The sequence below is a fragment of the Jaculus jaculus genome, chromosome 5 (assembly GCF_020740685.1).
Source record: "Jaculus jaculus isolate mJacJac1 chromosome 5, mJacJac1.mat.Y.cur, whole genome shotgun sequence".
In the NCBI taxonomy this organism is placed as follows: domain Eukaryota; kingdom Metazoa; phylum Chordata; class Mammalia; order Rodentia; family Dipodidae; genus Jaculus; species Jaculus jaculus.
The window spans coordinates 32,497,382-32,521,612 of NC_059106.1; the positions used below are offsets into that span (position 1 = coordinate 32,497,382).

A 24,231-nucleotide genomic window follows, 5' to 3' on the forward strand; every position below is an offset into this window, starting at 1 on the left:
GCTTGCTTGCAAAGCCTTATGGCCTGGGTTCAACTTACCAGAACCTACATAAAGGCAGATACATAAGGTGGCATATGTGTCTGGAGTTCAGCAGCAGAAGGACCTGGGGTGTCATATTCTCTCTCTCTCTCTCTCTCTCTCTCTCTCTCTCTCTCTCTCTCTCATTCTCACAAGTAAACATTTCAAATTTCATTATTTTATTTATTTTAAAGAGAGAATGGCACACCAGGGCCACTAGCCACTACAAACAAACTCCAGACACATGAGCCAACTTGTGCATCTGGCATTACATGGGTACTGAGGAATCAAACCCAGATCTTTAGACTTTGAAGACAATTGCCTTAACCATTAAGCCATCTCTCCAGCCCAAAGCAATGTTTTTTTTTTAAGTTCATCAAAATGGTCCTGGAACTTTGAATCTGTTTCCTTTCCCGCTACAACTACTTTCCCAACAAGACTAAGAGCCCTTAAGTGAGAGCCCTGATTCCCAACATCATGTTTTGATCCAAATGTCCAACTTTATAACATTATGGACAACAAAAGGAATTATCTATTAGCAATTATCCCAATAGCAAAAACAGCCCATCTCAACTTTGACAAACCTCATGAACATTTCATATGAACCAAAGCCCAGAAATCATGTACAAGTATCTAGATATATAAGCCAATCCCAAAAGTAATCTTTAAAAAAATTTACATTTTAAGTTTACCTAGCAAACAGCGGTTTAGAAATTTTCTGAGCATTTAACCAAAGCATATTTTTAACAATTCGATCATGTTTTACATGTAAGATAGTTTCTCTCTTTTTTGGCAAGACTCAATGACAGAGCTCCTTTCTAACACAGAGTAAGCTAACATAGATTCTCATACTTACTATTTGTGGGAACTATATCTTCTCTGATTCTCCTCTTAAACAGGAAGTTTAACACCTGTCACAGATTTTCTGTAGTAGTTACTTTCTTGTTGCTGGGATAGAATACCAGACCAGAAGCAACTTAGAGAAGGAAAGGGTTTGTTTCAGCTAACAGATCCAAAGGGTAGCGTCCATGGCAAGGAAAGAATGGCAGGAGCAGGAAACACATGTCACATTGTCACATCAAAAGGAGGAAGAAGATGGGGATGAATGCAGCTGCTGGGCCTGACTCCTCCTTTTGATTCAGTCTAGGATACACCGCCCATGGAATGGTTCCACCCACCGGTAGAGCAGGTTTGCCCACCTCACTTAATCTATCTAGAAAATCCCTTGCAGACCTTCCCAGACATTTGTTTCTATAGTAAAAATCTCCTTACCCATCACTTTATCACAGCCTTTCTCCACTGAGTTATCTCTCTAGCCCCTTGGATCAAAGCCTTCATCAAAATCTCATGTTTGTCAGGCATGGTGGTACACACCTTTAATTCCAGCACTCAGGAGAGGTAGGAGGATGGTGAGTTCATGACCAGCCTGAGACTTTAGACTTAGCTACAGGTCAGCCTGGGCTAGAGTGAGACACTGCCCCTTAAAAAAAATAACAAGAGCCAGGCATGGTGGCACACGCCTTTAATCCCAGCACTCAGGAGGCAGAGGTAGGAGGATTACTGCAAGTTTGAGGCCAGCCTGAGACTACATAGTGAATTCCAGGACAGCCTGGACTAGAGTGAGACCCTACCTTGAGAAAATGAAAATAAAAATAAATTTAAAAAAATTTTAAAAACACAAAAATCTCATGTTTATCACTTGCATGTTAAGAACATTCCTGAAAAATAAAACCATAGCAATAATTCAACAAAAAGATTTTTTGAGCTACATTGGAAAGAAAAGGAGAGAGGAAAAAATGGGCATGCCAAGGTCTCTAGCCACTGCAAATGAACCTCAGATGCCACTTCGTGCATCTGAGTTTATGTGAATACTGGGGCATCAAACCCAAGCCATTGGGCTTTGCAAGCAAGCACCTTTAACTCTTGAACCATTGTTCCATCCCTGAGATAAAGCATTTTAGATGTTATTTCACTTGTTTCAAACCTTTATTTCTTGTAAATCCTGTGATAAGACTTTCTTCAGCCTCAGGTTCCAGAATTCATATTTGGAAGCATCAGACCAAAGCACTCCATCAGTAGGGAAGCTCACCGTTACGATTTCACTCAGTTAACATTTTGCATAGGCCTGACTGAGATAAAGGCCAGCTTTCTGTTCTAGCTCAAACTTAAATTCTCCAAATTCTTGCAAAAAACCCAGACACAAAGCAGTGGCAAGTGTGTGTGTGTGTGTGTGTGTGTGTGTGTGTGTGTGTGTGTGTACAAATGTGCATAGGTATAGATAAATAAGTAGATATAGATAGATCCAAAAATCATCCCCCAAGGGCTGGAGAGATGGCTTAACAGTTAAACACTTGCCTGTGAAGCCTAAGGACCCCAGTTCAAGGCTCAACTCCCCAGGACCCACGTTAGCCAGATACACAAGGGGGCGCATGCGTCTGGAGTTTGCTTGCAGTGGCTGGAGGCCCTGGCGTGCCCATTCTCTCTCTCTCTCTGTCTGTTGCTCTCAAATAAATAAACAACAAAAAAAAATTTCAAAAACCCAAAAATCATCCCCCAAATATGCATATTCATGCATACACATTTCAAAAATAACCACATTTCTAAATGCACAATAAGTTCAAAAAATAAACTAGTGGGCTGGAGAGATGGTTTAGCGATTAAGCGCTTGCCTGTGAAGCCTAAGGACCCCGGTTCGAGGCTCGGTTCCCCAGGTCCCACGTTAGCCAGATGCACAAGGGGGCGCACGCGCCTGGAGATCGTTTGCAGAGGCTGGAGGCCCTGGCGCGCCCATTCTCTCTCTCTCCCTCTATCTGTCTTTCTCTCTGTGTCTGTCGCTCTCAAATAAATAAATTTAAAAAAAAAATTTAAAAAAATAAATAAATAAACTAGTTAAAGGTTCATTATTCAGATTTTTTTCTGTTTTGTTTTTGGTCTTCTGTTTGTTTGTTTGTTTTGGTTTAGTTTGGTCTGTTTTGAGGTAGGGTCTTGCTCTAGCCTAGACTGACCTGGATTTCACTATGTATTCTCAGGGTGGCCTTAATCTTGAGTTATGTTAAAAGCTCCTGGAGCAGAGTTATTTCAGCTCATGAATGTCTTAAATCCTGTTTGTGAAAACAACTTAGCTAGAATTCTCCCTAGTGTGCCCCAAGTTAATAAAGACAGTATGTTTCCATGGTTGCACAAACACAACGCTGTTGCTTCTCCATATCAAATGGTTTAACAGAAGCCAAAATGGCTCAACAAAGGATCCTCCTCCCTTGAAACCGTGCTTCTCAAATGACAGTCATGCAAATACCTGAAGCCCATCATAGAAATGGAATAATAGTCCCAAATAATTCACAGAACACCAGAAGACAAAAAACAATCACCAAATGTCAGTCAACTCCAAAAACAGCTCACAGGAGCCCAAAACCTGTGTCAAAGTTGAATGAGTACCAGTTAGAGAGAAACTTACTTAGGGTCAAACAGAGAGTCCAAAACAAAATCCAAATCCTCATTTTTCTGCTTCACTAAATAGAGTTAAAAAGCAGCCAATGCTGGATTAAATGGGAAGATTAAGAGAAAAGTCCTTGAAATACCGTGATCTCACAGCCACTTGGAACCATCAAAAGTTTTTCTCTTTACCCAGGGTGAACTTGTTGCAGGCTCACACCCAAAATGTGTCCCTTATCCTCTCTTTTCTCCAGTATGGTTACCAGAGTTAGAGACAGAGTTGAGCCCTGCTGGCAACCCAACATTCCAAGTTCTACCTCAATAAGCCAAATGAGTGAGCCATAGTGGTGCACCCCTTTAATTCCAGCACTTGGGAAGCAGAGTTAGGAGGATGACTGTGACTTCAAGGCCAGCTTGGGACTACAGAGTGAGTTCTAGATCAGCCTGGGCTAGAGTGAGACCCAACCTCATAAAAACCTAAATAAATAAGACAAATTATAGTGAAAAGCAGGGGGAAAAAAGGCATGTACTCAATGTGGTCACACGGGGAAGTGAGAAAAAGAGATAGATCCTCATCGGGACTGTGCATTCCTTCCCAGACTCTGGGAACGCTGTCTCCCACTGGGACTTCCTCTGGAGTGGGCGTGTCTTTCTCGCTTCTGAGTGTTCCTCCAGGTCACTAAACTGACCGTGTTGTGCAGGCCTCTGGCAGTCTCAGATCTGGCCACTCCTCTTTGAATTCCTTCAAGGCTCCAGTTAGGAATGTTGGCACTGCCTTGACACAGCTCTTGCCAGTGTCAATGTCCTGAGTGTTGCTTGGCATCTGTGTGGGAGTTCTCGTGTATAATTTGGTTCCTACAAGGTTTGTAACTTGTTGAATACTGTATCAACCTGATTCAGCATTTCTTTTCTACAGTCTTGCACTATTTTATTCGTCAGACCTATAGCCTGGTGACACTGGGCCTGAGTTTCCAGAGTGCAGGTCACAGAAGGCCTCAGGTTGCTGAGCCAAAGTCTATTTAAATGGTGATGGCACACGCCTTTAATTCCAGCACTCAGGAGGCAGAGGTAGGAGGATCGCCGTGACCCTGAGACTTCATAGTTAATTCCAGGTCAGCCTGGACCAGAGTGAGATCCTACCTCAAAAAATCAAAAAAAAAAAAAAAAAAAAAAAAGTGTCTCACTTATACTACGCTGATGGCCAGAGCTGAGCACTGAGTAGAGAGGGGTTTTCCCAGCTTCTCCTTTTGCTGATGCTGCTAATGGTCTGGTGTGACCTTTCTTCAAGCTGTCTGGAGGGTCCGTTGCTTTTCTGATAGCTGTTTTGTTTTGTTGTTGTTGTTGTTTCCCAGCTTTCCCTGCACTGTTCTCAGGAAACTCTTGCCAACTGTGCCCAGCATCACCTGCCATTTTGCACTCCTGAGGTGGCCCACATTTTCTGGTTTTGGTTTAGAGACATAATCTTATGTCCCTTCCTTTGTTCTTTAATAAGATATAGCTGTGGAGTTAAAATGACTCTGACATATCTTGGGAACAGAGGTATTACTAAGGTAGATAGCATAACGTTTTTCTTTTTTGTTTGTTTAGAGAATTTTTTGTTGGGTTGGTTACTTTTATTATTATTTTGGATTTTTTTTCCAAGGTAGGTTATGGCTCTAACCCAGGCTGACCTGGAATTCACTATGGAGTCTCAGGGTGGCCTCGAACTCACAGCAACCCTCCTACCTCTGCCGCCCAAGTGCTGGGATTAAAGGCGTGCGCCACCACGCCCGGCTATTATTTTGGATTTTTTGAGACCAGTCTCACTAAGTAGGTCCAGGCTGACCTCAAATTCATGTTCCTGTGCCTCCTACATGTTGGGATTACAGGTATAAGACACCATGCTGGCTGGTTGCTTGGTTTGTTTGGGAAGTAGACAGGATCTGGCTATACAGTTCATACTGGTGATCTTCCTGCTATGGTCTCTTGAATGCTGGCGTTATAGAAATTTGTATTTTTTAGATAATACTTAATGGACCTGTTACTTATAATATTGACTGACTTCAAATTAATTTAGAAAAGTAGAAAGACCACTGACAATTAGCAAATAGCATGATAGTAGTTACAGTTTTTCTCAAAGCAACTAATATTTTTGGCTTGAACATTGATTTAGGACTAAGTAGATGTATACTCCGGTGAAATCTTTGTTTCCCAACCAAAACAGTCCATACACTTGTCAGTATCTACTCACTTGAAAAGTGCCAAATAAATAGAAATAGTATTGATATAGTTGTGACACCACTTAGAAAGAGACTTTATGTTTAATTCCCCTGATATTCATAGGAAACATGGAATTTGGTGACCTCTGAGAACTGTCCAGTCCTAGCACATCACATCTCTGAAGTAGTATAGCAGGAACCATGTAGACAGTCAAGTTTTCTGTATAGCTTGTGACCTGGGCTCTAGGACCATTGTTTTGGAAAGTTAGTCTCTGGGCTTTCAATAAACATTTTTGAACACAAAGATTAAGACGCTCTGACCCTTAATACAGTTCCTAGTCTTCTGAGAGGTTTTAACATGGTAACAAAGAGCCTTATGTCATTATGGTAAATGCTGGGATTGAGGGCTTATGCTACTACTGTATGCAATGGTACGTGAATGTCATAGCAATCCTGTGAATTACATAATACTCTCTCATTTCACAAAGAAACTGAAACACAGGCAGGGAAATTAAATACCTGATCAAAGTGAGTGATGAGGAGAGGGATTTGAGGTGATGGCTCAGCAACTTATGAAGGCCTCAGGCTGGAGACTGCCAAGTTCAGCTCTCCAAAACCCAAGTGAAAAGCTTGGTGTGACCATGCACATTTGTAACCCCAGCATGGGGCTGAGGAGACTGAAAAATCACTTGGAGCTCACGGACAGCAGCCCTGGGTTGGAGGAAAGATCACGTCTCAAGGAAACATAGAGATGAACTGTAGAAGGACATTCAAGGTTTTATCCTATGACCTGTGTGTGCCATGCAAATACATGGGGAGTGCCCACCCTTACACACATGCATATGCCACTGTCACACTCACACTGCATCACATGTATACTCTCCCACTCTCACTCTCTCTGTCTCTCTCTCTCTCTCTCTCTCACACACACACTCACAGAGTGAATAATATAATTAAATTAAATTAATTAATAAAGTGGTTACTAAGACCAGTATTTGCTATTTGACAAGGACAATGGGCAGCAAATGTCTTCCAAGTATGATGACCCAGCTGCAGTGTCTGTAAGAAGGCTGGATGGTGGATGATAAGTAAAATTTTATGAAGAAGACACAGACAGAGGAAACTGTTTATGTAGCTTATATAGAGGGAAAGAGGATGTTTAGGGGACCTTGGGGCCCTGACTGACAAGAGCTGAACACTGACAAATGAATAGGAGTAAGTTAGGATGGATTCTGAGGACATATTAATCACCTGAGCTCCCTTCACTTCATTGTGGCAGCTGCAGGAGGTCTGTAAATATGAGAGCGACTAGCTCACATTTGCATGGGAAATAAGCTGCAGTCACGTTGACAGAGGCTGGGTGAGCTGATGGGGTGTCTCCACTGTGTCTGGGCAGTGAGAATACGGCAAAGGAGAAGTTCTCCACAGGAAAATCAAAGAGGATTTCCTGACTCACTGAGTGAAAACATGGCAAGAGCCACAGACTATATATAGAAAGGTTTCTACATCAGACTACTGAGTGACGAGTGGCCATTTGCTGACTGGGACCTGTGGGAGGAGTACGCTTGTAAATGGAAATGCCTGGGGAATAGTGAGCTGGATATTTTACCTGATAGGTAAGGGGCTGGGAAGATTTCTCAGTGGTTAAAGGTGCTTGCTTGCAAAGCCTGCTGGGCCAGGTTTGATTCCCCAGTACCTATGTAAAACCAGACGAACAAAGTGGGACATGCATTGGAGTCCATTTGCAGTGGCAAGAGGCCCTGGAACACCCAGTCATTTTCTCCTTCTCTCTCTCTCTCTCTCTCTCTCTCTCTCTCTCTCTCTCTCAAATAATTTTTTTTATTTTTATTTGAGAGTGACAGACACAGAGAGAAAGACAGATAGAGGGAGAGAGAGAGAATGGGCACGCCAGGGCTTCCAGCCTCTGCCAGCAAACTCCAGACGCGTGCGCCCCCTTGTGCATCTGGCTAACGTGGGTCCTGGGGAATCGAGCCTCAAACCGGGGTCCTTAGGCTTCACAGGCAAGCGCTTAACCGCTAAGCCATCTCTCCAGCCCTCAAATATTTTTTTTTACAAGAGGCAATGAAACCTGTATCCAAACTGAATTAAATCTGTGAGGTTAATATATGTGCCGTTGAGTGTGTATGTATGTATGTATGTATGTATGTATATACATATCAGAGTACTTAGGATTTCAAATCCTATTATTAAAGTTTATGTATGTGGAAGAGAGAATTATCTGAAGATAAAAACTGAGACTTAGAAAGCCAAGCCTTAGGAAAACCCTGAACTGTAGGGAAAATGTCCCTGTTCCTCAGGGGTGCAAAGCAGAATTTCGCCTGAATGTGATATTTCTTCATCTCACTCGTTCACCTTTCCCCAGAAAACAAAAATTCTATACTCCAACCGATAAAATGCATATATGATTTTCTTTTAATCAGCAATTTGATACTTTTCCCAAGGCACAGAAGAAGCCAGCATGACATACCCATGGAAAGACTTCAGCCCCACCCAGTCATGTTGTGAACATGGCTTGTTTTGCAATATATTGCCTCACCACAAGTCCTCCACTCCAGCTCTTGGGCTGCGGACTCAGAGAGTTAAGCTTCACAGTGGATGTCCTCTCTCTCATGCACGCATGCACTCTTGACCTTTGGAAAATGCCATGCTTACTAATGGACACACCCTTTGCCTCACACTTGATGTAGTATGTGTAATAGATGAGAAATCCATGTGTCCCTTCTCTGTCCACTCTAAAACTTGTGTCTTCTTACAAGGCAGAGTAGTCATGTAAGATGACAGAATTAACAGATTAATAAAAATTTGTGTTAAAAATAGCACTTGGGCTACAGACATTGCTCAGCTGTTAAGGCACTTGCCTGCAAAACCAAAGGACCCCTGTTCAATTTCCCAGTACCCATGTAAAGCCAGAAACACAAATGCTACATGTGTCTAGAGTTCATTTACAGTGACTGGAGGGCCTGGCACACCCATTCTCTCTCTCTCTCTTTCTCTCTCCTAAGTAGATAGATGCTAGATAGATGATACATAGATAGATAGATCGATAGATCGATAGATCGATAGATAGATAGATAGATAGGTAGGTAGGTAGGTAGATAGATAGACAGACAGGAAGGAAGGAAGGAAGGAAGGAAGGAAGGAAGGAAGGAAGGAAGAATAGAAGGAAGGAAGGCAGAAAAAATAGCTCTTAAAGCCGCGTATGGTAGCACACACCTAAAATCTCAGCAGCACCCCAAGTTCAAGGCCAGTGGAGCAACATAGAACCTTTCAGTCAAATGTCTCATTATTTTTGCCCAGAATGCAGAGTTTTTAAGCTGTAACCCATGCAGTCATATTTATTTATGACTGTAGGCTTCCAGCACAGTTTTGATGGTGAATAAAGAGGCAGGAACTGGGGACTGAAGAGATGGCTAAGTGGTTAAAGGTGCTTCTTTGCAAAGCCTGACAGCCTGGGTTTGATTCCCCAGTACCCATGTAAAGCCAGATATATGAAGTGGCACATGTGTCTGGAGTTCATTTGCAGTGGTAGGAAGTCCTGACATGCCCATTCCTAATATCATCTTTGGTTCCTGAAAGTTTATTATAACTGTTTTTTTATATCAGCCAGTAAATCTGGAGGAAGTACTTTTCTCTCATAAAAAACTAAAATATATTAACATTCACACTCAATTTTTTATGTTACTAATGAATTGTTTGAAGGATTCCTTTATTTATGATCTCACTCTAGCTCAGGCTGACCTGGAATTCACTATGTAGTCTCAGGGTGGCCTCGAACTCATGGCAATCCTCCTACCTCTGCCTCCCAGAGTGCTGGGATTAAAGGTATGTGCCACCACGCTCAGAACATCACATAGTACTCTTTAAAAAAATATTTGTGTGTGTGCTTGTACGTGTATGCACACTCACATCAGAGTCTCTTACCATTGCAAATGAATGTCAGACACGTGTCACATTTGTGTCCAGCTTTACATGGGTTCTGGAGAATCTAACCTGAGCCAGCAAGCTTTGCAAGCAAGTGCCTTTAACTGATGAGACAACTCTCCAGCTCCTCACATAATACTCTTAAAAAAATTAATTCACATAGGTAGGCAGACTCAAAAATTAACATCTGCCTTTAATCCCAGCGCTCAGGAGGTAGAGATGGGAGGATCACTGTGAGTTTGAGGGAAGATAGGGACTTACAGGAGTGAGTTCCAGGTCAGCCTGAGTTATACACACACGCACATGCCCATGTAGGTGCATAGGCAAATAAATAGAAATTTTAAAAAACAAGTTCACATGACTAATTTTATAATTTTGTTGTTTAATTTTTCCTTATCTCCTTTTAAGATTTTAAAAAGCATATTAACTGTACTTTATCAGTGACAATTTATTTTTAAAACTGAACTTTTTGCTCACTTAAATGTTTTCTTCCATTTTGTAGGAAATTTGAAGAAGGGAAACATATTAGTCCCTTTTTGTTGCTATAACAAAACTCCAACTACGTTATTAATATTTTATTAATAATGAACTTTATTAATTTATTATAACTTTACTGTGTTAGCTGTCGCTTATGGATGCTCATGATCATGACACTGGGATCTTCCTGGCTCTGGTAAAGGCCTCACAGTGGGCAGCATCACAAGGGCAAGCACATGACAAGACAGGAAGCCAGAAATGTCAACTTTGTAATGACCGGATCTCAAAAGAACCCATCCACTCTGAGTGACAAGCGCTAACTCCTCCCAAGGGCAGTGCTCCAAGACCCAAATATCCCCCTCCCACTGGGCCTACCTGTGAAAAGTTCCAAACCCCAGCACCCATATTGCACTGGAGACCGGGTTTCTAGCATGGAAAGCTTTGGTGGAGGAGGGGGAGCCACATCTAAACTGTAGCAGAAAGGTATGGTCCAGATAGTTGTGAACGACTTGAAGGGGGTAGTAAAACTGCATGAGAATGAATCTCACGTGGACACCCCTCTTTAGTCAGAAGCAGGGTCCACCTATGGGCCTCTTCCTTCTGCCTGTCCACACAGAGTAGCATGGACATCTTTCATCACCCTTCACTAATAGTGTGATTTTTCTGTAAGTTTTAGACCTGTGCGGACGGACCAGATCTGTGGCGTCTGCCTGTCCCTTCCATGTTTGAGGGCTCAGCTGCCCGTCAGTCTGAGCCTGAGCTTCCTCTAAGTGACTTCCTTGTATCCAAATCCACTCATTGGTGTCTCGAGTGTGCATATGTCTAATTCTGTGGGGTGTGGCAGCTTCTGCCATGTTTGTCCCATAGTATCTAGACCTTTCTCTTTTTTAAAATTTTAATTTATTTTATTTATTTGAGATAGAGACAGAGGGAGAGAGAGGATGAGAATGGGCACACCAGGGCCTTCAGCCACTGTAAACGAACTCCAGCCATGTGTAACACCTTGTACATCTGGTTTATGTGGTCCTGGCAAATCGAATCTGGGTACTTTGGCTTTGTAGGCAAATGACTTAAGCACTAAGCCATCTCTCCAGCCCCCTTCCTCTTTTTTATATCATTTTTATTGGGAACTTTAATTAACATACTGTAAATTGGTCATATTCCCATGGTTGTCTTCTGTTGCTGCTCTTCTCCGCTCCCATTCCACTGAGGCCCTCACTGTGGTGTTAGGTATGCACCCATCAGGTCCTGGGGGGATGATAACGCCTTTCTACCCTGTGGATCTTACATTCTATTCATGCCCTCTTCCACAATATTCCCTGAGCCTCAGAGGTTGTGTTAGAAGTCTCCTTTAGTGTCAGCTCTCAGCAGCCTTTTATTTTATGCTTTGATGAGTTTTGAGTCTCCTCAATGTCCACCACCATCTCCCTGGAGGAGGTTCTCTGGCTAGCAGTGAGAGCAGAGCTCACATTTAATTCATCACGTCCTCTGGGTCTTGACAAGCATGATAGAGATGGCTCATCCAGTGCTAGTCACTTGGCTTTCTCTTCTTGGCATTTTGACTGGCCTTGGGCCACCCCATTATTCACAACCATCTGTTTAAAAAAAAAAATGCAAGTTCTCTAACCAAGAGTGAGAGCAGCATTGATCGAAGGGGTTAAGCATATACATTTAGAAGCCTTGTTGATGGTCATAACCTCTCCATTTAGCCAAAGAACAGTGGAAGCTTCTCTCTAGGGTCAATAACCTTCCAAATCATAGGCTTTTGACTCTGTTCTCAGTACCAGGCACGAATTCCCTCCCACTGAGTGAGCCTCATATCCAGTCAGAGAGCAGATGATCACACCTACAACTTTTGTGCCACTGTTGCACTTTTGGGTACATCTTGCCTGGCAGGTTGATTTTGTAGGTTGCAGTGTCCACTCTGCTTATACTGCTCATGACTTTTATCCCCCAAGCAGATCCCACAGTGCTTTCTTACTTTAACAAACGCCCCCTCCTGGCCCCCCGCAGGCCAATCCTGTTTTAGACCTCCCATGCTTCCGCGAGACACCTTTCCCACTAGAAACCAGATAGTGTGATAATGAAATTTAACATATTTCACAGCAAGTCATGTGTCCCTCCTGGAAAATAAAACATGCAACACTTAAAATGACTGCAGCCCAGAGTGGCTTTTATATTTCACAAGAGAAGAACAAGAAGATATTATGTCCGATTTTTATAAGTGATAAACCCAAATTACCACTGAGGCTGCTTTAGAAGAATATTCACTGATTCACCCAAAGCAATGTTTGTGGTCTCATCTCTTCTAATGCAACACTAGGGACTAAATGCTTTTACTATTCATGTTTACAACATGGTTAATGCTAGGTGAGTATAATTGCTATGTCATCTTTATATCACTTTGCTTTAATGGACTGGAATGTTTTAAGAATTCTTTTAGGCATTTTTCAGAAAGCAGTATCAGTATGACAATGATACTGTTTATACATAATTTAGAAAGAGACAGAGAAACTGATTAGAGTCACAAAAAATGAAAATGTATTACCACTGAATTATCAGTTTAAAGCCATGTTTAAAAGTAAACTATAAGTTTTTAGAATAATTTAGGAAAAATACATATGTTTTGGTATAGCCTAGTTCAGCAAATAAATCATATTAAACATACATATATACAGAAACCTTTGTGGACACCCAAATCCAAGAATACTCAAATCCCTCATATTTATATGTAACCTATGCACATCCTTCTGTATACTTCAGATCACCTTGGATTAATTACTCATCCACAATACAATAAAAATGCCGTTTAGTTACAGTCACCTGCACTCAACAGTGTAAATAAGTTCTGAGCAATGCACAGTTAGGCACTTTCTTTTTGCTTTTTTAATTTTATTTTAGTTTTTAGTGGTTGTACTCTTATAACCCCTCTCCCCAGCCCCTGTTTCTCTGATGGCCCTCCTCAGTGGGGTTGTTAGCATTCACTGTGGAGTCATGAAGACCTCGGTCAGTCTCTGTGGCAGGGCAGGAATCTGTCCTCCAGGTATTCTTACCCACCCTGTTTGTGGTTCTCACTTTCATTGTCCTGGTCTCATACAGTATTCCTGTACAAACTGAGGTAGCTGCACCACCACCAAGCAATGCAAAATCGGAACTACGGGGGTCGATGCAGTCTGTCTCTGACAAAAAAAAAAATCATGAAGTGTTCCACAGTGCATGATTATAGTTGTTACGGTGTGTGTTGTTCATGGAATTATTCCAGAAAAAATATACATGTTCAGTACAGCAATTTTTTTCAAATATTTTTGCTTTGTGGTTGGTTGAGACCTTGGATACAGAGTGCGTGCTATAAAACCTATGGATCCTCCATCCTCATCATAGCGCAGTAATGGGCAATCGTCATACAGTGTCTTGGAGCCTTTAGGACCTTAGAAATGATGTTGGGCAAGTTCTTCATTCTGCAGGTGAAGCATTTAATTCCCTTTGCTGAACTACAGTGCTGAAGCAGGGCGGCCCCTGTCTCTTTGTTTCCCAACCCAGTCTTGCCCAACATGTCAGAAAGGAAAGCAACTATACAGCAACTCCCAAAGCATCATGCACCTAATTAATTACTTCATTTGATTTAGGCAAATTAAAAAATAGAATCTTGGGCTGGAGGGATGGCTTAGCAGTTAAGGCATTTGCCTGCAGAGCCAAAGGACCCAGGTTCAATTCCCCAGGAGCCACATTAGCCAGATGCATAAGGGAGCACACTCATCTGGAGTTCATTTGCAGTAGCTGGAGGCTCTGGTGTGCCCATTCATATCCTCTCCCTCTCTCTCTCTCTCTCTCTCCCTCTTTATCCATCAAATAAATAAATAAGAATAGAATCTTTAAAAATGGTTACTTAAAACACTTTTTTAAAAAACAGAGTCTCACTCTAACTTACTCCACAACATCAGGCTGGTCTCAAACTCCCAGTGAGCCTCCTACCCCAGCCTCCCATGTGCTGGAATTAAAGGCGTACACCACCATGCCCAGTTTCCAGCTCTTTACTTGAATGTGTGGCTTTTTTATTTCTAAGTGTTTATGACCCAGTACTTCTAAATAAGTGCACCAAAAGCTGCTATTAATTCAGAGATACCTTTGTAAAGCAGAGAACCATTTGGTAAATATGTTGAATCTCTGTCGTATCATGTTGGTATGTTGGTATGTAGATGAAGCCCTACATTTCTCTGACATGATGAAGGAATATTAGTTAACTATCTCATCACTGTGGTCAAATGTCTGACAGAAACAGTTTAAACAAAGAAAAGATGTATTTGGGTCTTTGGTTTCGTAGATATCTGTCCATAGCTTCTTAGCCCCATGATTGTGGACAGAGCATCGTAGGAGCAGAAACATGGGGAGGAGACTGTTCTTCACTTCGTGATGGCCGGAAGCAGAGAAAGGAAATACAGGAAGAGGCCAGAGCAAAATACAGCCTCTCATAGACACACCCACAATGATCTACTTCCTCCCAGTAGTCTTACCTACTTTTAGGTGCTTCCCAATATTGTCATCATACTATGAACCTATAGAGAGATTAATCTACGCATCTCTGGAAAGGCCATCATAGTTATTTCTGAGGTATACTTTACTCATCTCCTAGGCACTTCTCACTCCAATCAAGTTGGCAACCAAAATTAACCATCACAAGGGACATAAGGCTTTCTCTTTGTCTAATAAGATATCCTATGGTGAGATGAATTCTTGAATCATGTCCATTTTGTTCACTTTGCCCCAAGGAAAATAGTTGAGTCTGGTAAAACCAAGCTCAGCTTTTGCTCAGCAGGAGATCCTAAGGTTTAGCTCAATCCTAACCCTGAAAATTGGATGGCAGTCAGGCATGGAATATCAGGATAAATGAAGCCTTACGAATGGAGCTCAGGGAGAAAAGAGACATAACCAAATATCCTCAGATAAAGTTTTGTCAGCCTGTTAATATGTGGGCTTCTTTCTTTTCAGATGGGTGAGTCGAATGAAGATATAGACCAAATGTTCAGCACTTTGCTGGGAGAGATGGATCTCTTAACACAGGTAAACTCCTCTTTTTAACCTGCAAATGTGGGGGGATATGTAATGATAGGTGTTAATCTGAATGATAGGAATGCTGCCTTTAAAAATTACTAGGGATGGGCGTCTGTGACAGCGCTGGGTGGAGGGCAGTAGAGCTCTCTCCCGATTGTGCCCCTCAGTTCAGGTGAGTTACGGTGTTGCTCACACGTGCATCATTGCGTGCGGTGCCTGTGCTTCCTGCGTCCTGTGGAGGAAGTCCGTGTGTATCCCTCAAAGCCACCACCTCTGAGGAGCACCCCTGTACTTCTCCTTTATACCCCAATGTAAACATATGAAATAAAGGGAAGAAAACATGGGAAAACTGTAACATACTCATATCTTAAAATGCAGGTTGCTTTATTAAGCAAGAGAGAACACAAGAGAAGCTATAAAAGAAAGAATGAAATATTTTAAAATTTAAATTATTTTTAACTTCTACATGGTAAAAAAACAAATTATAAAATCATAATAACACCAAAAATAAACAAAAGCTAAGCTTCTGGGTTGGGAATGTAGCTCCACGGTAAAGCACTGAAAAATAAATAAGCAGGCTGAAGAGATGGTTTAGTGGTTTGGGCGCTTGCCTGTGAAGCCTAAGGACCCAGGTTCGATTTCCCAATACCCATGTAAGCCAGATGCGCAAGGTGGTGCGTGCATCCGGAGTTCTTTTACGGTGCATAGAAGCTCTGGTACACCCATTCATTTTCTCTGTGTCTATCTTCCTCTCTCTCCCTCTCATAAATAAATAAAACAATTTTTTTAATTAAAATAAAATAACTAAGCACCTGATGCATTGCTCAGTTGTGCTTGTATGAGTGCACATTCACATATGTGTGAGTGCACAGCTGTGGAGATCAGAGGCCAACGCCAGGCGTCTTCCTCAACAATCTCCACCTCACTCTTTGAGATAGTGTCTCTCACTGAACCCAGAGCTCACTGATTCATGCAGGCTTTCTAGCCAGCAAGCCCAGGAGCCCTTCGTCTGCCCACCTAAGGCTGGGATTACATGTGTGCATCATGTCATCCCGTTCTTAAGAAGCTGCTGGAGGTCCAAACTCAGGTCCTCACTCACACTGGCACAACAAGCACTTTACCCCCTGGGCCATCTCCCCAGCCCAAGAACGTAAATTTCATGCTCTGAAAATTGAAAGAGAAAAAAAAGCAAGCATTTATTTTAGTTTTGCTATCATCGTACTCAAACTATATTTTTCTTACTAAGTACAAGCTTTGGATGGACACCTCATGTGTTGGTACCATCATTTCCCTCTGACCTGCCCCCATTCCGCTGAGGCCCCTCCTCAGTGGAGCTGCTGATATCCACCATGGGGTTGTGGGCTATGAGCTGGGAGAGCAGCAGCCAGTCACGGTAGCAGGGGCAATGCCTCTGGATATTCCCTCCCACTCGGTGGTTCTTGCAATTGTTCTGCCCCCGAACTATATTTTAAATAAACATGTAATTAATTGGAGAAAGTTCTTTGTGCAAGAACTCCAGTTAGTATATGGAAAATGAACACAGAAAATCAATTTGCAATTTCTAATGAAATACATTTCAAACATGCGCCTTTTTAACATTTGCATTTAGTACTTTATTTAATGTCGAGCTGCCAGCTTGAGATCTGAGCCCAAGCTGATATGATCCCTCTGCCCATTCAAAATAAATAAAAATCCAAACCTACGCACTCTATGACTAGAGAATCAGAAGTCAGCCTTTGGCATCTGGCATCCGTTCTACACAGGAAGATTTCTTTGGAGGTTCCTCTCTCTGGTCTCCGCTCACACTCCAGCCAGGGGTGGGGGCAGCCAGAAGCCCATTCTTGCCAGCCCCGCTCATTATCTTCCTGCCTTGGTTCACTGCAAGCTCTGCTGTGACTTTGAAGGCATATGGTTTTTTATTACAAAGCAGTACTCAGGCTTATTGATTTGCCTTCATGGATTTGGCCATATTTACAACCCACATTACTTACTGGTTTTGTTTTGGTTTTGGTTTTTTTTTTTTTGTTTTGGTTTTTGTTGTTGTTTTTGGTGGGAGTGTTTGTTTCTTTGAGGTAGGGTTTCACTCTTGTCCAGGCTGATCTGTAATTCACTATGTAGTATCAGGGTGGCCTCGAACTCCCAGCAATTCTCCTACCTCTGCCTCCCAAGTGCTGGGATTAAATGTGTGTGCCACCACACCCCGGCCCTCTTAGCTTTTTAAAAATATTTTATTATTTATTTATTTATATTTGACAGAGAGGGAGAGAGAGAGAATAAATGGGTGCGCCAGGACCTCCAGCCACTGCAAACGAACTCCAGACACATGTGCCCCCTTGTGCATCTGGCTAACATGGGTCCTGGGGAATCAAATCTGGGTCCTTTGGCTTTGCAGGCAAATGCCTTAACCGCTAAGGCATCCCTCCAGCCCTTAACTTATTTTTTTAATCTTTAATTTTTTAATTAAACTTCATCTAAAGCAGGATTGATGCTCTTAATTTAATTCCTTTCTATTAAGAAAATACTCAAGGGCTGCATGGACCACACACATACACACACACACACACACATATACAAACGTCAATTAATTTTTTAATATATTTTATTTATTTATTTGAGAGAGAGAAAGAGACACAGAGAGAGAGAGGATGGGCATGCCAGGGCTTCCAGCCACTGCAAACAAACTACAGATGCATGTGCCCCCTTGTGCATCTGGCTTACGTGGGTCCTAGAGAGTCAAACCGGGATCCTTTGGCATTGCAGGTAAAAACACCTTAACCACTAAGCCATCTCTCCAGCTCTAATTAATTTTTTGAACCATGTTTTACAATAGGTTAAATCATTTCTCACTTTACAGCCATGAACATATCTTGAAAGGTCTGAGTAGCTGTCATGCAAGTATGAGGAGCTGAGTTAGTACCCCCGGTACCCACATAAATGCTGGACAGGTACTGTGGCCCACATGCACTCCTAGGACTCGAGAGGCAAAAACAGGAATCCCCCTGTGCACACTGACTAATTAGACTATACAAACATCTCAATAAATACAGTAGAGAGTGATCAAGGAAGGCATTCAGTCAACTCTGACCTCCACAGGACCATGAACACATGTGTTCACTTGTACCACACATATGGATACATGTGCATATGCAAAAAATCTGAGTATTTTAAATCATACATGTTATATAACTTTTAGGTCAGTAAAGAAGTTACTTATTTCCAAATAAAAATATTATTTACAAATGTAGTAACTTTTTTTCCTTGGGGTGTTACAGATGGGATCTTTTGCATCCTGCACAAGCACTTAGTCACTGAGCTACACCCCAGCCCTTTGTTTTTAACAATAGTATTCTTAGATAAGAGTAAAAGCGCATTTTACTACGTAATGGAAGAGTATATTCCAAAACAATTGTTCTTCTCCAAATAACTAGATATTAATTTCTCTGAGGTAATTACTTGTCTTTATAAAATTATATATAATGTGTGTGCCCATCCTTACAACAAAGTTGCTCTGTTGCTTATAAAAATTAACTATCTCATTTTCATTATTCTCATTTGATAGGGATTATTTAAAAATGTTTCTTAGAGGGCTAGAGAGAGAAGACTTAGCAGTTAAGTCACTTGCCAGCAAAGCCAAAGGACCTAGGTTCAATTCCCCAGGACCCACATAAGCAAATGCATAAGATGGTGCATGTGTCTGGAGTTAGTTTCCAGCGGCTAGAGGCTTGGCGCACTGGTTCTCTCTCTATCTCCTTGCTTCTTTCTCTCTTTCTCTCAAATAAATAAATATTAAAATAAATAAATTCTTAGAGGGCTGGAGAGATGGCCACGGTTCAATTCCCCAGTATCTATACAAGCCAGATGCACAAGGTGGTACATGGTCCTGAAGTTTGTCTGCAATGGCTGGAGGCCCTGGCGTACCCATTCTCTCTATCTGCCTCTCTCTCTCTCTCCCTCTCTCTCTCTGTCTCTTAACTCAATTAATTAATTAAAATAAATGTTTCTTAGAGCATGGTTGTTTCTTTAAATGTTGTATTTATTTATTTTATTTATTTATTAGAAAGACAGAGGCAGACAAACAGAGAAAGAGAGAAAATAGGCATGCCAGGACCTCCAGCCACTGCAAATGAACTCCAGACACATGAGCCACCTTGTGCATCTGGTTTACGTGGGTCCTAGGGAATTGAACCAAGGTCCTTCAGCTTTGCAGGCAAATGCTTTAACTGCTAAGCCATCTCTCCAGTCCAACTGTTTTTATTAAGCTGAAACTTTCTATAGGGAAAAACCACATAAAACATTGTTCAAGTAAGAACATGATCTTTGTAAGTATTTGGAGAGAAAATGTGTAAGTGATGAGTGATTTTTAGCTGTCTAATTACAATGTGCTACAGAAATATTGGTTTGTGAATAACTCTTGGTGGATCTGGGATCTTTTTTCACAGAGTTTAGGAGTCGACACTCTTCCTCCTCCTGATCCTAAGCCACCCAGAGCTGAATTTAACTACAGTGTGGGTTTCAAAGATTTAAATGGTAAGCATGGAACTTATTTTCATAAGCTACTTGAATTATTATTATAACTAAACTCTGTGTGGAACTATAATTTCACTGTAAAATTATGGAACTTGGGCATTATGACAAATATCACTTAAGTTCTGAATTTACATTGTATTTTACTGTGTGCAGATTGAATTAAGAAGGTCAATTTGATATTTTCACCTGTAATAAAAAGAAACACCATCCTGAATTTAGGAAATCTCAGAATTATCTTACCTTCTGAAAAAGTAAACATGTCTTATTATTAACAAGGAGTAGTATAATAAAATGTTAATAAGTATATGTCCCTTCAAAGACAAAAAATGAAGTATTTTTATAACAACTGATGATACATGAATGGATGCTTTAGAATACAATATTTATTTAAAATGTTTTAATTTACATATTATACATAAATATATATACATGCAATTATCTGATATTTACTAATTCTCCCTGAAATTGGTGGTTGATTTTAGTAATAAAATGCTTTCTTCCATCTAGTGCAGAGGTAATCTTTAACTCACATACTATTCGAATTATAATAAAACTGCAAATAATCACTTCCAAACTCCCAAACATATTTTTTATTACTAGTTATAGACATATTAGTATGTAAACAGCATATGTTGGTACCATCCTTTCCCTCATCCCTGCCCCTTTTCCAAAGGGACTTTCCTCGTCATAATTCTTGAAAAAGACTTTCAGTACCAACTGCAATATGTTGATAAAAAGGGGGGTGCTGGAGAGAGGGGTCAGCAGTTAAAGAACTTGCCTGCAAAGCCTAAGGACCTGAGTTTGATTCCTCAAGACCCACATACAGCAAGATGCACAAAGTGGCACATGCATCTGGAGTCTGTCTGCAGTAGCAGGAGGCCCCGATATACCCATTCTCTTGTTCTCTTCTATCTCTGTCTCTACTTGCAAAATAAATAAGTAAAACTATTTAATAAAATAAAACAAAGTAAGAAAGAAGGCCTTTTACAAAAATCAAGTTTCAGGTAGTTTTGTTGGTTTTGTTTGTTTGTTCTTTGGTTTTTGTTTCTGTTTTTTTGCAGGACATGATGGCACACACCTTTATGAGAGAAAGAGAATGGGTGTGCCAAGGCCTCCAGCCACTACAATCAAACTCCAGACCTTGCACATGCATCACCTTGTGTATCTCTGGTTTACTTGGGATCTGGGACTTGAACATGGGTCCTCAGACTTTGTAGGCAAGTGCCTTAACCCCTAAGCAATCTCTCCAGCCCAAGTTTCAGGTTTTAATCCCATTTCCTACTGAGTTATTTTTTGTATTTTTTGACAAGCCATTAAGAGCTTTGTCATTTCTTGATAATTTTTTTTAAATTTTTGGGTTTTATTTTTATTTATTTATTTGAGAGAGAAAGAGGCAGAGAGAGGGATAAAGAGAATGGGTGCTCTAGGGCATCCAGCCACTGAAAACGAACTCCAAACGCATGTGTCCCCTTGTGCATCTGGCTTATGTGGGTCCTGGGAAATCGAACCAGGGTCCTTTGGCTTTGCAGGCAAATGCTTTAACTGCTAAGCCATCTCTCCAGCCCTGTTTCTTGATAAATTTTAATACACTCCTTCTGTATTGTCTTTCTCATGCACTCATTTCTACTTGCCACATAAACTTATTATTCCTGCCTATCACTTCCATCAAGATATTAACATTCATGGAGTTTCTGAAAAGTGATAGACCCTTGTAGAATTATGATAGCAGTAGATAGCCTAGATAGACTTGAACATATGAGTGTTTTATGATCAGTTTCATTAAGACTTAAATTTATTTAGCATTTAAGTTCGGTTGTAGTCAACTTTATGTTTTTAAACACTAACTTAGTACCTGGTATCAAAAAAATACATACTGGGGCTGGAGAGATGGCTTAGCAGTTAAGTGCTTGCTTGTGAAGCCTAAGGACACTGGTTCAAGGTTTGATTCCCCACTACCCACGTAAGCCAGATGCACAAGGTGGTGCATGCATCTGGAGTTTGTTTGCAGTGGCTGGAGGCGCTGGCATGCCCATTCTCTCTGCCTCTTTCTCTCTCTGTCTGTTACTCTTAAATAAATAAAAATTCTAATGCACTTTCCTCGTCCTCTTCTTCACCCTAAAATCCCACATCTTCCCTTTCTTATCAAATCCCACTCCCAGCCCCGTTGCCTTCATAAAGTCTTTGCCATTTTTTAATTCCCATATTTTTAATTCCTTCATACCTTTTCTACTTTAATCCTGCTATTTAAGAATGCAAGGTTGGGCTGGAGACATGGCTTAGTAGTTAAGGCATTTGCCTGTGAAGCCTAAGGACCCAGCTTCCCCACGACCCATATAGGCCAGATGCACAAGGTGGCATATATGTCTGGAGTTTGTTTGCAGTGGCTAGAGGCCCTAGTGTGCCCATTCTCTCTCTTTCTCTCTCTTTATCCCTCCCTCTCTCACTCTCCTTCCCTCTTTCTCAAATAAATAAGTGAAATACTTAAAAAGAATGTAAGGTTTCCTGTGGTTAGGTAGATAGCCTACAGAAGTTCCATCTACACTCTCTCAGAGCATATTAAACCTGGTGGTTGAAACTTACTTTCTTCCAAATATATTTATCAACAACACCTAGACTTTTGTACAAATGCATAGGGAGAACTCCCATCCTCCCATTTCCATTCCCCACTTTCTTGCTTTTCTAAAGCCCTAAGCTTTTACACAATTACCTGCTTAGATATCTGCTCATGTGCTTTGCTCTGACTTTATATCTAGCATGTGAGATGCCCCAGTGTAGACCACATCTCCTCCTTTCTTCCTGTTAGAAACATTCTCTTATATAGCACTCAGTAAATCCAACAGTAACTTTTTCAAGAACCCCTATACTTGGATATGTGATGCTGGATAAAAATATTTTCAGGGCTGGAGAAATGGCTTAGCAGTTAAGGCACTTGCCTGTGAAGCCTAAGAACCCAGGATTGATTCCCCAGTACCCACATAAGCCAGATGCAAATGGTGGCACATGCATCTGGTGTTCATTTGCAATGGCTAGAAGCTCTGACATGTCCATTCTTTCTCTCTCCCCCGCCCCTGAAATAAAAAATAAAATATTTGCCAGGTGTGGTGTCACATGCCTTTAATCCCAGAATTTGGGAGACAGAGGTAGGAGGATCACCATGAATTTGAGGCTACCCTAAGATTATATAGTGAATTCCAGGTCTGCCTGGGCTACAGTGAGACCCTATCTTGAAATGCTCCCCCCAAAAAATAAATTTTTTTTTAATGGGCTGGAGAGATGGCTTAGCAGTTAAGGCACTTGCCTGCAAAGCCAGAGGACCCAGTTTCAATTCCTAAGGACCCACAAAAGACAGATGTACAAGGTGATGCATGCATCTGGAGTTTGTTTGCCAGGGCTGAAGGCCCTAGAGTGCCCATTCTTTCTCTTTCTCTCTCTCTCTCTCTCAAATAAATATAATTAAATTTTAAAAATTCAACCTTTTTATTATATCATAAAAAGGTGAACTGAGTTTCCAACTATGTAAGTATTCCTCTTAAAAATTATTGGCATCCGCCAGTTGTGGTGGCGCACACCAGTAGGATATTGCTGAAGAGGCGGAGGCAGGAGGATCAGGAGTTCAAGGCCAGCCTGGGCTACACATTACCAAAAAAAAAAAAAAAAAAAAAAAAGCCAGATGTGGTGGCACATGCCTTTAATCCTAGCACTCAGGAGGCAGAGGTAGGAGGGTCGCCATGAGTTCAAGGCTACCCTGAGACTACATAATAAATTCTACATCAGCCTGAGCTAGAGTGAGACCCTACCTCAAAAAAAAATTACTTGCTTTTAGGGCTAGAGAAATAGCTTAGCGGTTAAGGCACTTGCCTGCAAAGCCAAAGGGCCCAGGTTTAATTCCCTAGGACCTATATAAGCCAGATACATAAGGTGGCACATGTGTCTGGAGTTTGCAGTGGCTAGAGGCCCTGGTGTGCCCATTCTCTCTCTCTCTCTCTCTCTCTCTCTCTCTCTCTCTCTCTCTCCATATATATAATACTTTTAAATTATCTGCCTGTAGTTTTTCCAGGTACAAATTGTTATGTGGGGGAGGGGGTAGGTTTGGGGTTTTTTTTGTTTTGTTTTGTTTTGTTTTACCATTTTATGTGATTTCTCTTTCCCCTGTTAGAGTCCTTAAATGCACTGGAAGACCAAGATTTAGATGCTCTTATGGCTGATCTGGTAGCAGATATAAGTGAAGCTGAGCAGAGGACAATCCAGGCCCAGAAAGAAAGCTTTCAGAACCAGTCTCATTTTGCACCTCCGGAGACATCAGCTCACTCCAGTGCAGCCTGTCACGGTGATGCAGCGCATGCGGCCTCGATTACTATTAGCCAGTGTGAGGGTGATTTACCACCCCCGCCGGCAGATCCTGTGTTAGACCTTCCGCTGCCTCCACCACCCCCTGAGCCTCTCTCTCAGGTGAGTATTTAGGGTACACTGACAGAGGAACATCAGCCTCTGCTACCGATCATCTGTAACTTCTTCTGCAGTGACAATTTCATGCATAAGTGTGTGTGTGCCCAGAGCTCTAAGCTTCTAAAAACTGGGACTTTGAGTA

General features: G+C 41.5%; 1 protein-coding gene across 1 annotated transcript in view; it reads left to right on the forward strand.

The window, feature by feature from the left end:
* Positions 1-24,231, forward strand: part of LOC101603306 (amyloid beta precursor protein binding family B member 1 interacting protein) — a 103,627-nt gene that overhangs the window by 36,319 nt on the left and 43,077 nt on the right. The window contains exons 3-5 of the mRNA XM_045149655.1: positions 15,054-15,125; positions 19,556-19,643; positions 23,800-24,092. Coding sequence (XP_045005590.1) covers positions 15,054-15,125; positions 19,556-19,643; positions 23,800-24,092 — 453 coding nt within the window. The remainder of the gene's footprint in view (positions 1-15,053; positions 15,126-19,555; positions 19,644-23,799; positions 24,093-24,231) is intronic.